Genomic DNA, 19,699 nt, shown 5'->3' with positions numbered 1-19,699 from the left:
CGAGTCGAGGTTCCAACTGTTTCGGGCAGATGGTCGATTATTCGTGTGGGGAAAACTCCATGAGGCAATGGACCCCGCATGCCAACAAGAGATAGTCCAGGCTGGTGGTGGCACTGTTATGTGGGCTGTATTTCAGCTGCAGATGTCAATGACCTGCGGATGCTACGTAACCATCCTCTCAAATCATTTGCACCCGATGGAAGTGGGCTCATTCAGCACAGCAATGTGCCACCGAACAGATCCGTAGCCACCAGATTATGGCTGGAGGAGCTTTCCTCTGGGTTTGGCTTCATGAGTTGTCATCCTTGTTTGCTGGATTTGAACCCAGTAGAACACATGTGGGATGCAGTTTAACCTGCCACAAATGGCAAGGTTCCACCACCAGCGAAACTGTGGACCATTAATCAGGAAGCATGGTGTACACTATCTACACAGTACTTCGGAGAGCTTGAGGAGTCATTACCCAGTTGTGTTGCTGCTGTAATATGATCGAAAGAAGGACCTACGGGTTACTAGACAGGTGTCTCGCTTACAATCTAGAAGAGCTGTGGGTGAATACTGAAGGGAAAAAAGGGCAGAGGCTGAAGACTTAGGAGGAGGGATGGTAAGCTACAATAAAAAGATGAGTTTTAAGGGCATGTATGAAAGGCTGGATGAATGTCTAGTTGAGTGTGGGAAGCAACCTGAGAGAAATTGTGAAAATAAGAGTGGGGAGTGGTAATCAGGGGGGAGGAGGAGAGGTGGCAGTCATTGGCAGAGCGAAGAGGGCGGAAAGGTGAGGAAATTAGGCTGGGGATGTAGGGTGAAGAAGTGAGGTTGAGGACTTTAGGATGTTGAAAAAAGAAACTGCCAAAGCATTTCCTCCCAACATGGGGGAATCAGGATCTCGTGCACGAGCCTTTGGTGTCCGGCCAAAAAGCAGATGTGCTACCCACTAGACTGGTGTGCTTGTAGGTCTTTCCCAGATCGCCAGAGGGAGGAGTTTTCTCTCCCCCACTCCGGCATTCGAAATGTTAATACATCTCGGTGTTATTGCTTCCTGCTTCAACTTGAAAAGAGACAAATGCGGTACAACTAATTTACAATATCTTACCTAACCAAGGGAACTGAAACGTACATTGCATTGAAAAAAAAAAAAAATAATCGCATCAAAATAGTTTGAGAAGTATGAAAATCTCTGCAATAATTCAACTCCACGACTTAGCACATGAGCAACCGGAACCGAAAGAGGCCACCATGGTGTAGTATTTTAGAATATAATTTATTCCAGAATAATAAGATATAAATTAGCCTCTTACAATATAAAAAATATAAAAAGGCTTAGCTGATCCATCCAAAGATTTGACCTTCCACTGGATCTAAATTCCTGCATTATCACTGTGACAAGGGAGGCCTTTAAATGCGCCATTATCACATAAAACACAGGTTTGCGGTAAAAAAAGCTGTAACGAATTTGTGATGCTTATAGATTTTTGGCTTCTGAACACGAAAATTACTCCCGATTTTGCTTATCACATCACGTTTTTCTTCAAAACGTGTATTTATGAATGTAATTTTTTTCATATTCTTTAAAGTAATAAACTGTATTCTGTCTACATTTATTATAAAACATTGTCTTAAATGAATTCAGTCGGTAGTATAGAACGTTGCAATTCAGTTCATGTCATAAAACTTCCCCCCGCCTAGTGCCAGATTAAGGTCCACATGGGCCTGGAGCTGAAATTTACAAAGTGCCTAAACCCCATGCTGTCTAAAGGTGTGTGTATATATATATATATATACGCACGCACACACACACACACACACACACGTTTTGCCCTGTGCTGGCTCATTTTAAACCCTGCCTGCCACCACACAGTACATATACAGTACACACCACTCATACAGTACAGTATACACACTAATTGATGCTACTCATCAAGTAGCCATCATAAACTAAACTGAAAGAAAGCATTTTTACAGGCCCTTAGAAAGTTAATAAAAGATGAACATTTTGGGCTTGTAATGAATATTGTGGAACTTTCGGCGTGGACTTTGTTCAAACAAGTGATTTCAACATTTTTAGGCAATGTCAAGGATCCAAACTACAAAGAAATTGTTAGGGAAATGCTTAATAGTTACAGAAACCTTGGCTGCAATATGAGTTTAAAGGTACATTTTTTTTAATTCCCATATTGAGCATTTCCCGAATAATCTCGGAAACTACAGTGAAGAACAGGGTGAACGGTTCCACCAATCCGTTAAAGATGTAGAAAGAAGATACCAGGGTCGTTGGGACATCAGCATGATGGCTGACTACTGCTGGATAATACACAGACGACACAGAAAAAGCTTATAAGCGAAAAGCGACAAAATGAAATTTGAAGAAAAAAAAAACAAGATATTAACGAATTTTTTCAATAATTATGGTTTTGTTTCTATTATTGTTTGATTTTATTGTTATTTTATTATGTAATTAAGACAAAAGCACAGTCTGCACTTCTTCGTATTTCACAATAAATATGTCAAATATGTCAAAAACAATTAAACTTCTTGTAAACGTCTTGTTTTTTGTTTAAAATGTATATAACCCCCTTATAGGTAAATGTGATTTTTTTTTTTTAATATACTATTTCTTGATGTACACAGGAGTATAATTAAGAATATAAAAGTGTTATTAAAAAAGTTTTCAATACCTTAAATTTTGCAGACCTGTGTAATTATTTGTTTAATTTATACTGATATTATAAGAACGATGAGTCTGTTTGTTCCAAATTGGCACAAAAACTACTAAACAGATTTTCATGATCACTGCATCATTTCGTAGTGGAAAATCCTAGAAATGACCTGCAATTGTTTCATCTCGATTCGTCAAGCGTTAAAGCTGAGCAATAACAAAAACAACATTTATTGACATCATTAATGTAAGAGATAGGTGTGGCACCATGCACGCGGCATGTAAGGGGTGGGAGGAGAGGAGCTTTTGGGCTGTGTTTCACTTGAATAGGATAGGCTACATTGCAGTCTGTGCACAGGGCACACAGTGACATTGGTATGAGTGGTTGGTGAGGGTGCTGCTGCCACCAGTCTGTATAGTGCTGCTCATCACGTGGACCACTCCTGTGACAGTCCCCTATGCAAACCAATATATCTAAAACGCCTAAAATAAAAAATGTTGACAGAAGCAATTTTTTTCGTGGGTGACAGCTAGAAATAAATACATAATATATTTATGCTCTACACTAAATAAAATCTGTAGGAACCTGGAAGTGACAGGTCCTGTTTATTGAAGCAATTTGATCACCATGCCCATTTGTGCATCGGTATACTGGTGGAATTCAACTTAGCACTTGTATCCACTTCTTAACTCACAACAAACAAGAAAGAAACCTCCTCAATCCATTAGGACAATATGGCCTATGTGCCCTGTGGTATTAACTCCACCAATGTCTGAAAAGAGGATTTTTTTTTTTCTATAAGAAAGTCACTCATCTGACATTGATGATGGCGGAAAAAGGTGTCTCAGCATGGTTCCAGGATATCCTACAGTATGAGTGCTCGATTGAGTTCAAACCTGGTGACTGAGAAGGCCATGAAATATTCACCAAGCCATCGGACCACAATTGCCCTGTGTTTGAAAGGAAAGCTGCAAAGTGAGGTGAAGATGATCACTCCGTACCATTAAGTAACAAATAGCATTGACCTTGCTTTTCAAGAAAACATGGACTTAAACCATGCTGGGAATATGTGCCCATCGGAACCCTGTACTATTGAAAAGAAGCTCTCAGGTCTGTAGTGTTCTTTAGGTTGGTGGTGCACCTTCATTCTTCCATTTGTCGTGGACATTTGTGGCAGTGCATTGCCACGTGTGATGGTCGGTTTATACACTGCATCCATACAAGGCTATCCTACTCTGAGTATTTAAACTACGCGCTGGGAGGTAGTGGTCTCTGTGTATACCACTAAGAGCAGCTGTAAATGGGTAGCGAGCCCAATAGTAAAAAAAAAACAGAAACGTTTTGAACAGTGCTATAGTGGGGAAGAATGTCACACACAATATAAAAATATGTATATAAATATACTAATAAAAACCTTATTAAAGGGCATGACAAGTTCAGTCTACATTCATAAACATCATATACAAAAACAACTTATTTCCAATCGTGCAATATTCATATAGATATATAGAATAACCTTTGTGTAGTTCGCATAGTAATAATTAAGTTAAGTCCAGAATACCATGAATATTGTTATAAGCGTTACAGTATCCAAATCAGCCGGTATGCTAAATGGTAAAGAGGGTATTATAAATATACACACATATATGTAGGCTCTGGTGGAGCTTGCTCTTGGCTCTGGTAGTATCGCTCACCACTCCACCTGAATTATATTTCCCCACAATTATGTCAGCAATTGGTAGAGAATCGACAAATAGTCTTTGTAAATAATATTGTTAATAGAGCCGGCTTGCCGTGTGCTCCCAAACAGTCACCGCCGGTTTCCAGGCACTATGGTGTTATGAGGGGGCCGACAGAACTGGCTTGCGACCTGTCAGATGTCGCTCCGATACGATTATATCCCCTGGTCTCTCCGGTGTTCAATCTCACTGGTCTCCAGACACTGATGTATTATAGGGGGCCAGCGGAGCTGGCTTGCGACCTGCCAAATGTAGCTCCGGTGCAAATAAACTCCCTGGTCTCTCCGGTACTCGATCTCTATTAAGCGGGATGTGGAGTACAATCAGTGGTGCAGCAACATATTGATCAGCGTCCTCCTGGTCAATAACATACCAGTTTGTATTTTGCTGGTGGAAAGTAACAAATCAGGGTTGTAGGCTTCCCAAACAGACCTTCTGTGGTGTTCCTTCCGATAAGCCGGATTTTTTCAAAGAAAATAGGTGCATGCTGGGTATCTTCTTAAGTGCACTTATATGTGTTCCTTAATAGGTTTGATAATTAACACCTGAATGGTGTGATTGATTCTCAGCAAACATGCTGTGCAGGTTCATTTGCACAATAACTTAAATATGGAAGCTCAATTCCGCCACTGTGATGAAAAAAAACAACGATGGCCGGGCAGTGCGCACTCGCGAGCGAGAAATCACTCGCTCCAGCGCTCACATCCAAAAGGGGCGGCTGTCTATGTTGATCGACAGCTCGCCCCGTTTGGTAGGCGAGTCGGAGGGGGGGGGGGTGGCTACACAAACTGAGGCGTTCCCGAAGGAACGCCTGCCGTTTGTGGGAGGCACCACTGACATCACCAGTGATGTCAATGGTGAGCTTCCGGCTCTATTTAGAGCCAGAAGCTCACTGGAGCTTGCGGGAACGAGACTCTACCACAAGGGTCTCGTCGCAAGCCCTGATGGTCGCGACCATCACCTGGCCGCTCGCAAAAGCTGTGGGTGGCCGAAACAAAAAAAAAAGCCCTGATTCAGAGCGAGCGCTCTGAAAGAGCATCCGGCTCAGGATCAGGGCCACAGTATCTCAAAATATCGAGGAACTTTCTCACAATATTGACTTGGTATCTCAAAATAATAAGAAACAGTATTGAAGTTTTCATAAGCTTATGTGCTATTTCCATGAGGCAAAGCAACAGAAGCAAGTGTTCAAAACAAAGCTTAGCAGACCAACATGGATACAATCATTGAAGACTATTTTAGGCGTGGATACACAAATCGTGAAATTTTGGAGGAATCGCATAATATTAAAATAAGCCTCCGGACGCTGGAGAGAAAGCTACAAAAAAACATCTTTGGTGGAGACTAAATAAGACAGATGAGGCAGAAGTGGCATCCTTAATTTACCAACAGCTACAAACATCTGGCAAACTGCACGGCTACAGGTGGATGCACCAGAAATGTTGGATGGCCGGGATAATAACTGACAGAGAAACTGTAAGGCAATTGATGTGACTGATGGATGGGAAGGTTTCTGGCTTGAAAAAGGCTACAGTGTAGCCGAAACGCGTTGCTGCTGTTGCCTTTCCTAAAGGATTTCCTGGATTCCTTCCCTGCTTGTATGAGGATCCATTAACTGCATATTGGCGTGAGATTCCGCTGGAGAGAGCAAGATCGTGACGGAGAAGGGCGCTGACTTGGGACTTACTACATGCGGCTATCCCCATCAGTATTCACCACCTGATCGTGCTTCCTAATTGGCAGGTCAGTGAGAGGGGAGCTGCTGACCGCTGCTTGTCCCCCAGCCTTGTCTGGTGAGCGAGACGGGACGATTGACCGCTCACCGCGACTATCCCTTAGCCGCTCCGTCAGACACTTTTTGGGACAGATCTCTCCTTACCCACGGAGCCGCCTACATATGCAGTACAGTGCCCGACTGCTTCTGGCACGGAGTTGAATGGTCCCCGGCACCTGGTCTGATTAGAGACAGGAGTCTCTTTTTTTCGGCAGGTATTCAGGCCGTATAGTGACCTCCCGGGGATATGCTATTTCATATATAGATTCCACTGCATTTTATCTACAAGTACCTCATACACGGGATTTATTAATGCCTGCAGGGATTTGAATTGGAACTTCCAGATTATGAATATGGTTTTATGTGTTTTCAATTAATTTCTATTAATCTGTGCTATACATATTAGTCTAGTGATACCTTTATGTATTTGTTCTTTGTATTTTAATATCCATATTTAGAGCTCTACTTATTTGTTTAGTGTTACACTATCTATGCTTATGTGGACTAGGAACCTGATCAACTGCGGTCCTGTACTTAACTGTTAGATTACTAATTACTAATTTTTATTTGCATTTATTGTATTTTTATGCGTTCACCCTCTATTAAGGTTGAATAAATTGTTTAATTTCAAACTATACTTATACACATATGTGGTATTGTCTATGTCTTGATGAAGTTGTCACTGCCTGGAATGACCATCGCATAAGAACAACCAATAATCCTCGGGCTCCTAATGGTCGCCCTTCCATTATGTAGTTCCCAACCATTATGGGGCTCAGAATTTCTTGCAGCCCGCTGATCAAATGAAGACAGAAATATGTCGAGAGGACTGCAGTTTTAAGGACTATCCTTGTGATGAGGATGTGTTTCACTTATGTATGGAACTTATGACTGAGCACAACCTGGCAATGTCTGAAGATGAGTATGAAATTACTGATCTTTATCTAAGACTTCGTCAAATGATTATGGATGGGCTGGGAGAGTAAAGTACTTGATGTGCTTTGAGAGAACACCATTTGAAACAATTCCTCTGTTTATATAGCTTAGATCTTCCAACTACTGTAGGTGCAGGAGAGAAAGAGAACACTCTGGACATCTCCTTGGCTGCCCCCAGATGCAGAATCACCATATTGGAGTGTTTGGCGCTCAGTCTCACGATTACTACGATTCATAAAGTTTGTAAACACTCATCAAAATCTGATGCCAGAATATTTTGTATACAGACAAAGGTTCATAGAGCAGCACGTCATAAATATTATATTTTTAATTTTGAGCAAAACCATGCGTAGGTGTTGCATCTGTTTTGAGTGTCATTTTTTTCTTAGATTTATTATGTTGCTGATAAATAGTGTAAAATAGATTATGCTTTGTGTGAAGATGGGGCCTAGGTGAATCCTTAAGCAACCTGGTGTGGAGGAGGAAAACTATTTTACGGGTATGTAGACGACGGAGAAATAACACACAGCAAAGAGAAAAAACTTTTAACTAATTCGAAATTTATTTTGAAATTGTTGCAAAGCTGGCATGTATCGAACAATGTAGAAAAAGTCAGCAAAGCTATTAATGCCAAAATGTAACTTTGGTAGTATTAACTCTATATAACAAAAGCATTGTTTCCATAGATATTAATAAACAAGATTATTTAGTAATTGTGCTATCAATTGTTATTTTGAATTTATTTATTTATTATCAGTTATTTATATAGCGCACACATATTCCGCAGCGCTTTACAGAGAATAGTTAGCCATTCACATCAGTCCCTGCCCCAGTGGAGCTTACAATCTATATTCCCTACTACATGTACACACACATAGACACTAGGGTTAATTTTTATCGTGTTTTTTTTGAGCCAATTAACCTACCAGTATATTTTTGGAGTGGGAGGAAACCGGAGCACCCGGAGGAAACCCACGCAAGTCTATTTAGCTAGTTTTTAAGTTTGTACCCCGACTTTGTACTTTTTCAAAGTAACTTTTTAGGAGGTTTTTTTCTGCAGGTATGGGGAGGTGTTTTTTTGATTGCAGGTACTTGCTGAAGGTACATTTTTCACACTTTTTAAGACCTCACTTTTGCGAATTTTTAACCATGCTTGCAGCTATTTTCATGTACCCCAAATTTTCAGGGACTGTTATTTCCACCAAAAAAAACCTGCTAAATGCTATTCTTCAACACTTGTGCAAAGATGCTAATTAGCAACTAATGAGAGCATTTAAGTACCCCAAATAGCTTCAGCAGGTCCATTCGGGGGTATCTCCCATGATCCCCAATGTTAGTGCATCTTTTGGGGGGTGTCAGGCTGATTTACCCAAATCTGACAGCACTTTTCGCCTGTTTGCATTTCGCTGGGATGCGTTTTCGCGTCCTTTGGAATTGAATACGGGGATAAGCGGGGACGTACCCGATAAGTATCCGCTGCCAAAACACGCGATGTAGGCGGAAACTAGATTCTGCTGATGGCAGCAAAATTATCGCAGATAATTGAATACGGCCCATAGTATTCTAGAGATATCCGGATGCTTATGAGTTTAAACATACACAACAATTTAAAAGATTATAAAAGTCTAATTACTATTATAGAGAGAGTTGCAAGGAGAATATATCGAATACTTTTATATGTATGGATTAAATATTTCTTACATTTTTATTCTTGCGTTTCCAAAATAATACAGCATCTATTTATTTTATTTTCAGCATATCTATTCTTAGATACTGTGTATAAAATGTATATTTTTATTTATTGTTTCTATTATTATTCAAGGACTTCCTTAAACACACAGAGATAGTGATACATTTGTAAGAGGCATCGTCTAAAAGAAGTATATAATGAAAATTTCCACATAGGGGGATATCCAATTAGCCGCTGTAAATTACCTCGCCCGGAGCTATCCAATTAGTCCTGAAGGCGACACTTATCAGGGACACCCGATATGAAGGTGTTTTTCTCCCGATCGCGGCAGAGAAAATACATAGGGTCCACAAAAAGTCGCGGATCTATGTATTTTCGTGAGAAAAACAGAACATTTTCGGACGTAATAAACGGGGTTTAATTGGATAGCACAATAAAAAAAAAAAATCACCGAACATCAGCGTAAAAAAAACCCTTTTTTTTTTTACGGGCAAAATTTTTTCGGATCTGATTGGATACCCCCCATAATGGGATAAATATATTCAATTATATAATAAAATCCCATAATATAACAAACTACATAAGGACTTACAATTCTCAGATGTCTATATGTGCATTTATCTATGTACTATCCGTTTGTTATTGGTGTCCCCATTTGTATTTTTGTCAATCAACATTTACCTAATGGGACAGATCATGAAAAGACAGCTACTCATAATACATTGTCCGAACATATATATTCCTCCATATTGAAATTACTATCACCTATCTATAGATGGGTATATATATATATATATATATATATATGAATGTACCGATCTATAGATAGGTGATAGTAATTTCAATATGGAGTAGTATATATTATGAGTAGCTGTCTTTTCATGGTCTGTCCCGTAAGGTAAATGTTGAATGTTATTGTTGTCCCCATTTGTATCTTTGTCAAACGGATAGTACATAGATAAATGCACATATACACATCCGAGAATTGTACCTGTGTATAAATGCAAGACAATAATAGCTATGGGTATGTACCTACAATACCACCTATGGGTGGGTGTAAACCTGCAGTGTGAACGTCCACCAGTTGTTACACCCTGCTGATGGTTTTTCCTCATAGATCTATGCTCATGTGACCTCAGAGACTGTTTATTGTGAAACATCACCAAGTTAAGCTCCTGTTTGTGATCCAGTAAAACGTGCTCCAACAATCGTACACCTGAGGTCTCCTTTTGCAACCATGCTAGCCATTAATATTAACAACTAGGTAAAATCCCGCAGTTTTATACATGACCATATTAGGTTATTTGCTTTATTAAATCTTTTCAACTGAGTTTTGTTAATCAATAGTGCATTCTATTAAGGAGAACTATTGTAGTAGTGTAGATTATGTTTGGTCTTGCCTAATCCCTGTTTGGATGCCCTCAGCTTGGTTCCCTCAGTTTTTGAAATTTCTTCTGTCTTTTTAGGTCACCAATGAAATAACTCCGGTGCTGAGCTACTCGTACATGGTGGTGTTGGTGCCTATTTTCCTTCTGACAGATTACCTCCGCTACATTCCAGTGTTGGTCCTGCAGAGCCTCAGTCACATCTCTGTATGGTTGATGCTCATCTTTGGTACAGATGTCCTTACTATGCAGTTCATGGAGTTCTTTTATGGCATCACCATGGCAGCCCGTGTTGCCTATTCATCATACATATTCTCACTGGTTTCTCCAGCCAAGTATCAAAAGGCAGCAAGTTACTCCCGGTCCTCTGTGCTTCTTGGAGTTTTTGTGAGCTCTGTGTTGGGACAGCTTTGTGTCACACTGGCCGGCGTTCCTTTTCAGACTCTTAATTACATCTCTCTGGGTTTCATGGGGTTTGGGCTGATCCTCACCGTCTTTCTGCAACGTCCCAAGAGAAGCCTCTTCTTCAATAAAAGTATTTCTAAGCAAGAAAATGGGGTGCATCAATCTGAACTTCAAAAGATAAATCCTGAAGCCAAAGATGAAGGATTGTGCTCGGGGTGGAGAGAGTTTGTAATTATCCGAATGCTCTTAGAACTGAAGGGAACTGTCCGTCATCCCAGGCTGCGCATCTGGTCCCTGTGGTGGATTTTTAACTCCGCTGGGTACTACCTTATGCTGTATTATGTGCAGATTCTGTGGAATGAGATCTATCCTCCGGCAGACAACCGAAAGGTATACAATGGGGGTGTTGACGCTGCTTCTACACTTCTTGGTAAGACTACTTAGTGATGCATTATTAACGGAAATTTATATATTTGTTTTCATCTTGACGCATTGGGCTAAATTGTAATAACCTACGAACCGGCTATTACATTTAACCCCTGTGTTTTATTTGTATAAGCGGCACTCAGAGGTTTCAATAATACACAACAACTGTCTTCCTGTGGTCAACGTTTCAATGTCAAAGCATTTTCGTCATTGTGATGTCTTGGGGTAATTAGCTGGTAGATGGGTGTCAGTGGTGCAGATGGGTGTCAATCAGGGTCCACACATCTTTTCAGGTAAAATAAAAGAAAAGTGCTTTACTGTCAGCATACTGTAGAAAGAAAATAACAAATGACTGGCCCCCTTTCAGGGCACTGACTCACTTCTTCACCCCCGACTACCTTTGGGCAGCTAGTCTGTATATAAAGTCTCTGCCTGCTTCCCTGCAGGTCTATCACCAGCTAGGCTTGGTTGCCACAGCTACACAAAGCACAGCTCAGTCCTGGTGGCCTTCCCTGTCTCTTACAGGTATAGGCTCTGGCTTCCTTAGCCTGCAGTGTCACGACTGGCTCAGGAGGATCTCCTACTGAGGAGCTGAAAGCTGAGGTCCTGGGTTGTGAAAGGAATTGGAGGTGAGGGGCCTGGATATATCCTCATTCACAAGTATCGGATGTTGACGAGACCTGACCAAAGGCGCGGAGTCTAACTTCCTGGGAGGTGTTCACTAGTGACCCCTCCAAGCAGAATATGGGTTTAAGCTACACCCAGCAAGCAGGTCGCGGCCCTTTGATCAGCTATCCGATACAGCAGGTGGGAAATGGAGGGAGATAGCACCAATAAGGCCCAGGAGGGTGTACTTCTGAAAGAAGCACTAGCGAGGATTCTGTACTCTCTGGTACCGCGTTGGTACAGTATTCGGATGTTGCACTGAGAACGTGGGCTGAGAATCCGGATGCACCCCTGGCACAGGAGAGTGATACTGTAGCTGTATTTATATGTTGTGCTGAATACGCGGGCAAGGTAACAGATGCACCGCTGGCACAGGAGAGTGATACTGTAGCTGTACTTGAGTGTTGTACTAAGTACGTGGACAAGGTATCCAGATGCACCGCTGGCACAGGAGAGTGACACTGTAGTTGTACTCGGATGTTGTACTGTATGGCAAGGTATCAGACGCACCACTGGCACAGGGGAGTGACTAGAAATGACTCGAGGGCGAAGAGGTAAGGGAACCTGGAACTAAGTGACGGCAAGCAAACACTAGCAGTGACGACGTTGTACAAACTACTTCCTGTTGCCCAGAGCCCAGTAATATACCCTAAGGTAGCAGTCAATTGGAGGGCAGCGTCAACTGACAACAACCATGCTACCATTGGACGAAGGGTCAGTCAGGTGATGAAGACTGTCATGGCTGCGCCCATGACGGCAACCTCAGTAACTAAGTCACGGACCAGCACATGGACGTCCAAGTGCACCTAAGGCATAATCCTCAGCACATCATTCGCTGCCGCACCTGACGTCTGACCGCTGGAGAAGTCAGGGGCAGTCGGCGCTGTTGTGAGTAATAGCCGATCCTAGGCTGAAACCTGACATGCAGCTTAGCGGCTTCACTGTCGAAAAGTTCTGAGATGAGTGGCAGAGGGTATCGTTTTTTTTAATGGTAATTAGATTTAGTCCTCGGTAATCTATGCAGGGTCTGAGCCCCCTGTATTTCTTTTCAAGAAAAAGAATCCAGCCCCCAGCAGGAGAAGAAGATGGTCTGATAAACCCCTTGGTTCGGTTTTCTTTAATGTAATCGGACATGGTTGCTGTTTTTGGAACCGAAAAAGGGTAAATTCGGCCACGAGGTGGCTTTTTCCCAGGAATGAGATCAATGCCACAATCCCAAGAACGATGAGGAGGTATTTTGTCTGTAGCCTGTTCATTAAAAACGTCAGCAAAATCCTGGTATGGTTCCAGCAGACGTGGATCTGGGATAACTTTCAATTGATCAGGAATAGGAGACTTAAGAGAAGGTGTGGTAGAAACTTGATGGGCACGCACAGGAAGCACACTGGACAGACATTGATGGAAACAACTAGGACCCCAAGCAAGGCATCCTACTCGGAGAGAAACCGGGTGGGTAACAGAGGAAATAGAATCTCCTAGAATGACGTTACTGTCTCCCCCCGAGAGAGCTAGCTTGCTGGGTAGAGGAGTGACCAGCATACCCAGGGTACGTGCCAAGGACTCTGAAATAAAGTTCCCGGCGGCTCCGGAATCTACCAAGCCTTTCAAATCTTTTGTACTCGACCTGTAGGAAAGGGACACCGATAAGAGACTATCCATTAAATGGGATGGCTTGATCAATACCCCCAACTAGACGCTCCGAGAATCGGTTAAGGTCTCGCGTTTTCCACGAGAGGACAATTTTTCAGAATATGGACTGGAACTGCACAGTAAAGGCAGAGTTTGTTCTGGAACCAACAGGTTCGCTCAGCCGTGGTTAGCTGAGATTTATTAGCCTGCATAGGTTCTTCTTTACTTGTTGCCGCAGAAGAAGAGTGTGCATCCAGTAATAACTGGTCCCGAAATCGATCCTCTCGTCCTCTACTAGCCAACCGGTCTCTATGGCGTAAATCAATCTTTATACACTGAGAGATTACTTTGGAGAAGGACTCTGGAAGATCCCGAGAGGCTAACTCATCTTTCATCTTCTCTGAAAGTCCATGTAAAAAGGCAGCCTTGAGGACCTCTTAGTTCCATTTTAGTTCAGAAGAAATTGTTGGAAATTGGACTACGTACTGTCCCAACGGTACGGGTTCTTTGTCGGACTCGAAGGAGATCGGAGGAGGCCGAGGCAGTGCGGCACGGCTCGTCGAAAAATCTTTTGAAAGAAGACAAAGTTTTCATAGTTGGACACTAGAGAATCTGCTCGTTCCCATAAAGGGGAGACCCAATCCAAGGCGGTTCCAGTCAGCAGTGAAATAATATAAGCCACCTTTGACCTAGATGTAGGGAAGTTCTGTAGCAGGCATTCAAACTTAATTTTGCATTGATTGATTGAAACCTCGGCAACATCTTGGGTTTCCATCAAAGCGTTCAGGGATGCCAACTGAAGACGAGGCTTCTGAATCACCGGAACTGGAGGATGAGCTGGAGGATTTGAAGAAGCGGATACGGTAGGAGGATGAAGTAACGTGGCCAAGGTTGACTGGATGGAAAGTAGTTGCCCAGAGAGCTCTTGTAGATATTGAGTCACTTGATGTTGCGCTGCCTCCTGATTATTCATGTGAGAGGCGAGATCTTGCAGCGACCCTACATTCTGGGATCCTGTAGCTTTCATAGGGCCTGTACAAACTGTCATGAATGGCTCAGGAGGACCTCCTACTGAGGAGCTGAAAGCGTTCAGGGGATGCCAACTGAAGACGAGGCTTCTGAATCACCGGAACTGGAGGATGTGCTGGAGGATTTGAAGAAGCGGACACGGTAGCAGGATGAAGTAACGTGGCCAAGGTTGACTGGATGGAAAGTAGTTGCCCAGAGAGCTCTTGTAGATATTGAGCCACTTGATGTTGCGCTGCCTCCTGATTATTCATGTGAGAGGCGAGATCTTGCAGCGACCCTACTCTGGGATCCTGAAGCTTTCATAGGGCCTATACAAACTGTCATGACTGGCTCAGGAGGACCTCCTACTGAGGAGCTGAAAGCTGAGGTCCTGGGTTGTGGAAGGAATCTGAGGCGAGGGGCCTGGATATATGTCCTCCTCATCCACAAGGATTGGATGTTGACGAGATCTGACGAAAGTCTTAACTTTCTCGGACCCCTCCAAGCGGGATATGGGTTTAAGCTGCACCCAGCAAGCAGGTTGCAGCCCTTTGGTCAGATATCCGATACAGGTGAGAAATGGAGGGAGATAACATCGATGAGGCCCAGGAGGGTGTACTTTTGAAAGAAGCAACGCGTTGGTACAGCATTCGGATGTTGCACTGAGAATGTGGGCTGAGAATCCGGACACACCCCTGGCACACCCCTGTAGCTGTACTTGAGTGTCGTACTAAGTACGCGGGCAGGGTATGCATATGCTCCGCTGGCATAGGAGAGTGACACTGTAGTTGTACTCAGATGTTGTACTGAGTACGCTGGCACAGGAGAGTGACTGGCTAGATATGACTCGAGAGCGGAAGAAGCAAGGGAACCTGGAATGAAGGGACGGCAAGCAAACACTAGTAGTGACGACGTTGTACAGGCAACTTCCTGTTGTCCAGAGCCCAGTAATATACCCTAAGGTAGCAGTCCATTGGAGGGCAGCGTCAACTGACAACGACCATGCTACAATTGGACGAAGGATCAGTCAGGTGATGAAGACTGTCATGTCTGTGCCCATGACGGCAACCTCAGTAACCAAGTCACTGAGCAGCACATGGATGTCCAAGTGCACCTAAGGCATAATCCTAAACGCATCACTCGCCGCCGCACCTGATGTCTGACCGCTCGAAGTCAGGGGAAGTCGGCTTTGTGGTGAGTAATGACCGTTTCTAGGCCGAAACCTGACATGCAGTTTAGCTGCTTCAGTGTCCCACAATCTGAGATTTGCGGTCCTCTCTGCCTCCTGCAGGTCTGGACTCAGGCCCCCTGGCCACAATGGCCTCCAGGAACACTGGGTTCTGTAGCTGCCAGTCCTCCTTGGACTGATTCCACATCCAGCCTGAGTGTCTGGCTGCCTCGTTAGCCCTCACCTGAGCTCCCTTCACAAGGCAGCCCCTAGGTGCCCCGTATCCACTTGCCAATTAAAATGACCGATTGTTCATTAATAGTGCATGAATTGGGCGTGAATATGTCGAAAACGACCAGCGATGCGCGATTCTGCTGGTCGTTTTTGACATCAATTATCGCCTGAACATGCTGGTCAGTCTGCCGATAACGACAGTTTGACCATGTTCAGGGATGAGGGAGGGTGCCTACACTGAACGACATATCGTTCAGTGTAGGCACTGCAGGGGAAGAGGAACGACTGTACGATTACAATGTTGTAATCATACGGTCATTCCACTATCTGCTAGTGGATACTCAGCATTAGTTTAACGACCCTGTGTGGGCATATCTTTCCTGCCCCACACACAATCTGCTTCTCACCAGCATCACCTCTGGTGTATGTACGTACCAAATTTTAGATGCATACCAGCTTGTCAATCACTTCCTTTACTTGTCAGACGTTTCTGTTTCTTTGAAGCTCAGAAAGATACAATTTAAAACATATTAAACATAAAAAATTAGTCGTATCCGCTATAATATTATAATAATATATATAATTAATAATTATAATACAGCTGAAGTTATTGCAGCATCGAGGAAATCATGCTAGTGGAGAGGAAGGGTGGTCCAAGATTGTGTCCTAACACATTTTTATCTGATATGGATTCTTAGGACTTTATAAGGGGTTGTGTATGATATACAGACAGTCGAGATGCCGGCTGTCAATAGACTGACAGCGGCATCCCGAGGCCTACAATCCCAACAGGGGAACGGTAAGTACTGTTTCCCTGCCCTATTCACTCCCTAACCCTCCTTTCCTGCACCCTAACCCTCCCCCCTTAGTGCCTAACCCTAACCTCCCCCCGGTGGGCCTAACCCCCCTCCTGTATGGAGCCATACCTAACCCTTTCCCCCATGGCTAACACCTACCCAGCCCCGCTATACTTATGACTGGGATTCCAGCGTCAGCATCTCTAGCCTTGTCGGGATTTCGGCGCCGGTCGTCTCGCCTTGATTGGGATTTCGGCGCTGGGATTTGACAACATCCCCTTTTATAAGGTATACACTACTCACACATTGCACAAATAGTGTTCTGTAATTCTACACTACTCACACATTGCACAAATTGTGTTCTGTAATTCTACACTACTCACACATTGCACAAATTGTGTTCTGTAATACTTCATGTAACGACAACATGCCCAGCCTGTGCTCAGATACGCCAACATGACGCAGCTGGGTGGTTGTGACGTGGGTTTCACCTAAGCTGCCACCACGAAGAGTATTAAAATATCGCTCTTACGTTCGCCAGACACTTAAATCTCACTTAAACTCACAATTATTACACAAATATAGCATGGGCCACTCCAGGCACATGAATTCAATAGAGCACAGAGATAACGCTGATAAAGTTATAGGATTTATTGAGAAATATCTCCAGGATTATATTCCAAGAAAAATAGGTAAATAAACAAGACATACATATAATTACACAGAATGACTTAAAGTAAAAAGAAAAGGTATAAAGGATCAGAATCCTAAGGGGTCTTACACTGAGATCTGGATGGAGGGAGACCACCAGGCATCACGATGGGTAGCACCCTTAGGTTCCAGCTACACCCTGAGAGTGAACAACTAGCAGTGTGGGTTGCTGGGCCTTATAGTCCCATGACCTTCTCTCCCCCAGCAGCCTCCACCCTTACAAGGCTCAAAAATACTGTCCTTTATTCTCCCAGGGTCTGTGTAGATGCAAATTAGCACAACTACAAGACCCAACACTCGTATAACTCCCTGGACCTTGAAGGTATTTTATGTTCGGAAGACTGATAGCATAAGGTGTTACAAATGACCCTTCTAGCAGCCACTGTGACTGTGTACTGGACTTGCACCATGGCCCCCCTATGGTAAGAGCAAAAGTTACATCCAGGAAGCTTTTTCTTCACAAGCTAGGTATCACTTAGCCATTTGTTCTGATTAGCTTATGGAATCCAGTTTTTATACACTGTACTCATTCCTAGCCATTCCTGAAGTATAGAATTATAATAACACACACATTTTATTCAGAGCACACAATATACATAAAGTCATGACATGGGGCTTTGATGAATCGCCATGATCCATGGCGATGGTCACACTACACTACTCACATATTGCACTAATTGTGTTCTTTAATACTACACGACTCACAGATTGCACAAAGTGTGTTCTGTAATTCTACAATACTCACAGATTGTACTAATTGTGTTCTGTAATACTACACTACTCAGATTGCACTAATTGTGTTCTGTAATACTACACGACTCACAGATTGCACAAAGTGTGTTCTGTAATTCTACACTACTCACATTGCACAGTGTGTTCTGTAATACTACACTCCTCACACATTGCACAGTGTGTTCTGTAATACTACACTACTCACACATTGCACAAAGTGTGTTCTGTAATGCTACACTACTTACACATTGCACTAATTGTGTTCTGTAATAGCTCACTACTCACACATTGCACTAATTGGGTTCTGTAATACTACACTACTCACACATTGCACAAAGTGTGTTCTGTAATGCTACACTACTCACACATTGCACTAATTGTGTTCTGTAATACTACACTACTCAGATTGCACTAATTGTGTTCTGTAATACTACACTACTCACACATTGCACAGTGTGTTCTGTAATGCTACACTACTCACACATTGCACAAAGTGTGTTCTGTAATGCTACACTACTCACACATTGCACTAATTGTGTTCTGTAATAGCACACTACTCACAGATTGCACTAATTGTGTTCTGTAATACTACACTAACACATTGCACTAATTGTGTTCTGTAATACTACACTACTCAGATTGCACTAATTGTGTTCTGTAATACTACACTACTCACAGATTGCACTAATTTTGTTCTGTAATACTACACTAACACATTGCACTAATTGTGTTCTGTAATACTACACTACTCAGATTGCACTAATTGTGTTCTGTAATACTACACTACTCATATTGCACTAATTGTGTTCTATAATACTACACTACTCACACATTGCACTAATTGTGTTCTGTAATACTACACTACTCACAGATTGCACAAAGTGTGTTCTGTAATTCTACACTACTCATATTGCACAGTGTGTTCTGTAATACTACACTACTCACATTGCACAGTGTGTTCTGTAATACTACACTACTCACATTGCACAGTGTGTTCTGTAATACTACACTACTCACACATTGCACAAAGTATGTTCTGTAATGCTACACTACTCACACATTGCACTAATTGTGTTCTGTAATAGCGCACTACTCACACATTGCACTAATTGTGTTCTGTAATACTACACTACTCACACATTGCACTAATTGTGTTCTATAATACTACTCTATTCACACATTGCACTAATTGTGTTCTGTAATACTGCACTACTCACATTGCACTAATTGTGTTCTATAATACTACACTACTCACATTGCACTAATTGTGTTCTATAATATTACACTACTCACACATTGCACTAATTGTGTTCTGTAATTCTACAATACTCACAGATTGCATTAATTGTGTACTGTAATACTACTCTACTCAGATTGCACTAATTGTGTTCTATAATACTACACTGCTCACACATTGCACTAATTGTGTTCTGTAATACTACACTACTCAGATTGCACTAATTGTGTTCTATAATACTACTCTATTCACACATTGCACTAATTGTGTTCTGTAATACTACACGACTCACACATTGCACTAATTGTGTTCTGTAATACTACTCTATTCACACATTGCACTAATTGTGTTCTGTAATACTACACTACTCAGATTGCACTAATTGTGTTCTATAATACTACACTACTCACACATTGCACTAATTGTGTTCTGTAATTCTACAATACTCACAGATTGTACTAATTGTGTTCTGTAATACTACACTACTCAGATTGCACTAATTGTG

The 19,699-nt window shown here is 42.4% G+C and overlaps 1 protein-coding gene across 3 annotated transcripts in view; it reads left to right on the top strand.

Moving 5' to 3' along the window:
- SLC19A1 (solute carrier family 19 member 1) overlaps positions 1–19,699 on the top strand; it is a 42,196-nt gene that overhangs the window by 4,625 nt on the left and 17,872 nt on the right. For all 3 annotated transcript variants that reach the window (XM_088476371.1, XM_088476373.1, XM_088476372.1), the window contains exon 3: positions 10,263–11,016. In XM_088476371.1, the coding sequence (XP_088332497.1) occupies positions 10,263–11,016 (754 nt within the window). The remainder of the gene's footprint in view (positions 1–10,262; positions 11,017–19,699) is intronic.

The sequence above is a fragment of the Taudactylus pleione genome, unplaced genomic scaffold, assembly GCF_031769625.1.
Source record: "Taudactylus pleione unplaced genomic scaffold, aTauple2 ptg000188l, whole genome shotgun sequence".
Lineage (NCBI taxonomy): Eukaryota > Metazoa > Chordata > Amphibia > Anura > Myobatrachidae > Taudactylus > Taudactylus pleione.
This window is presented reverse-complemented; position numbering and strand designations above follow the sequence as displayed.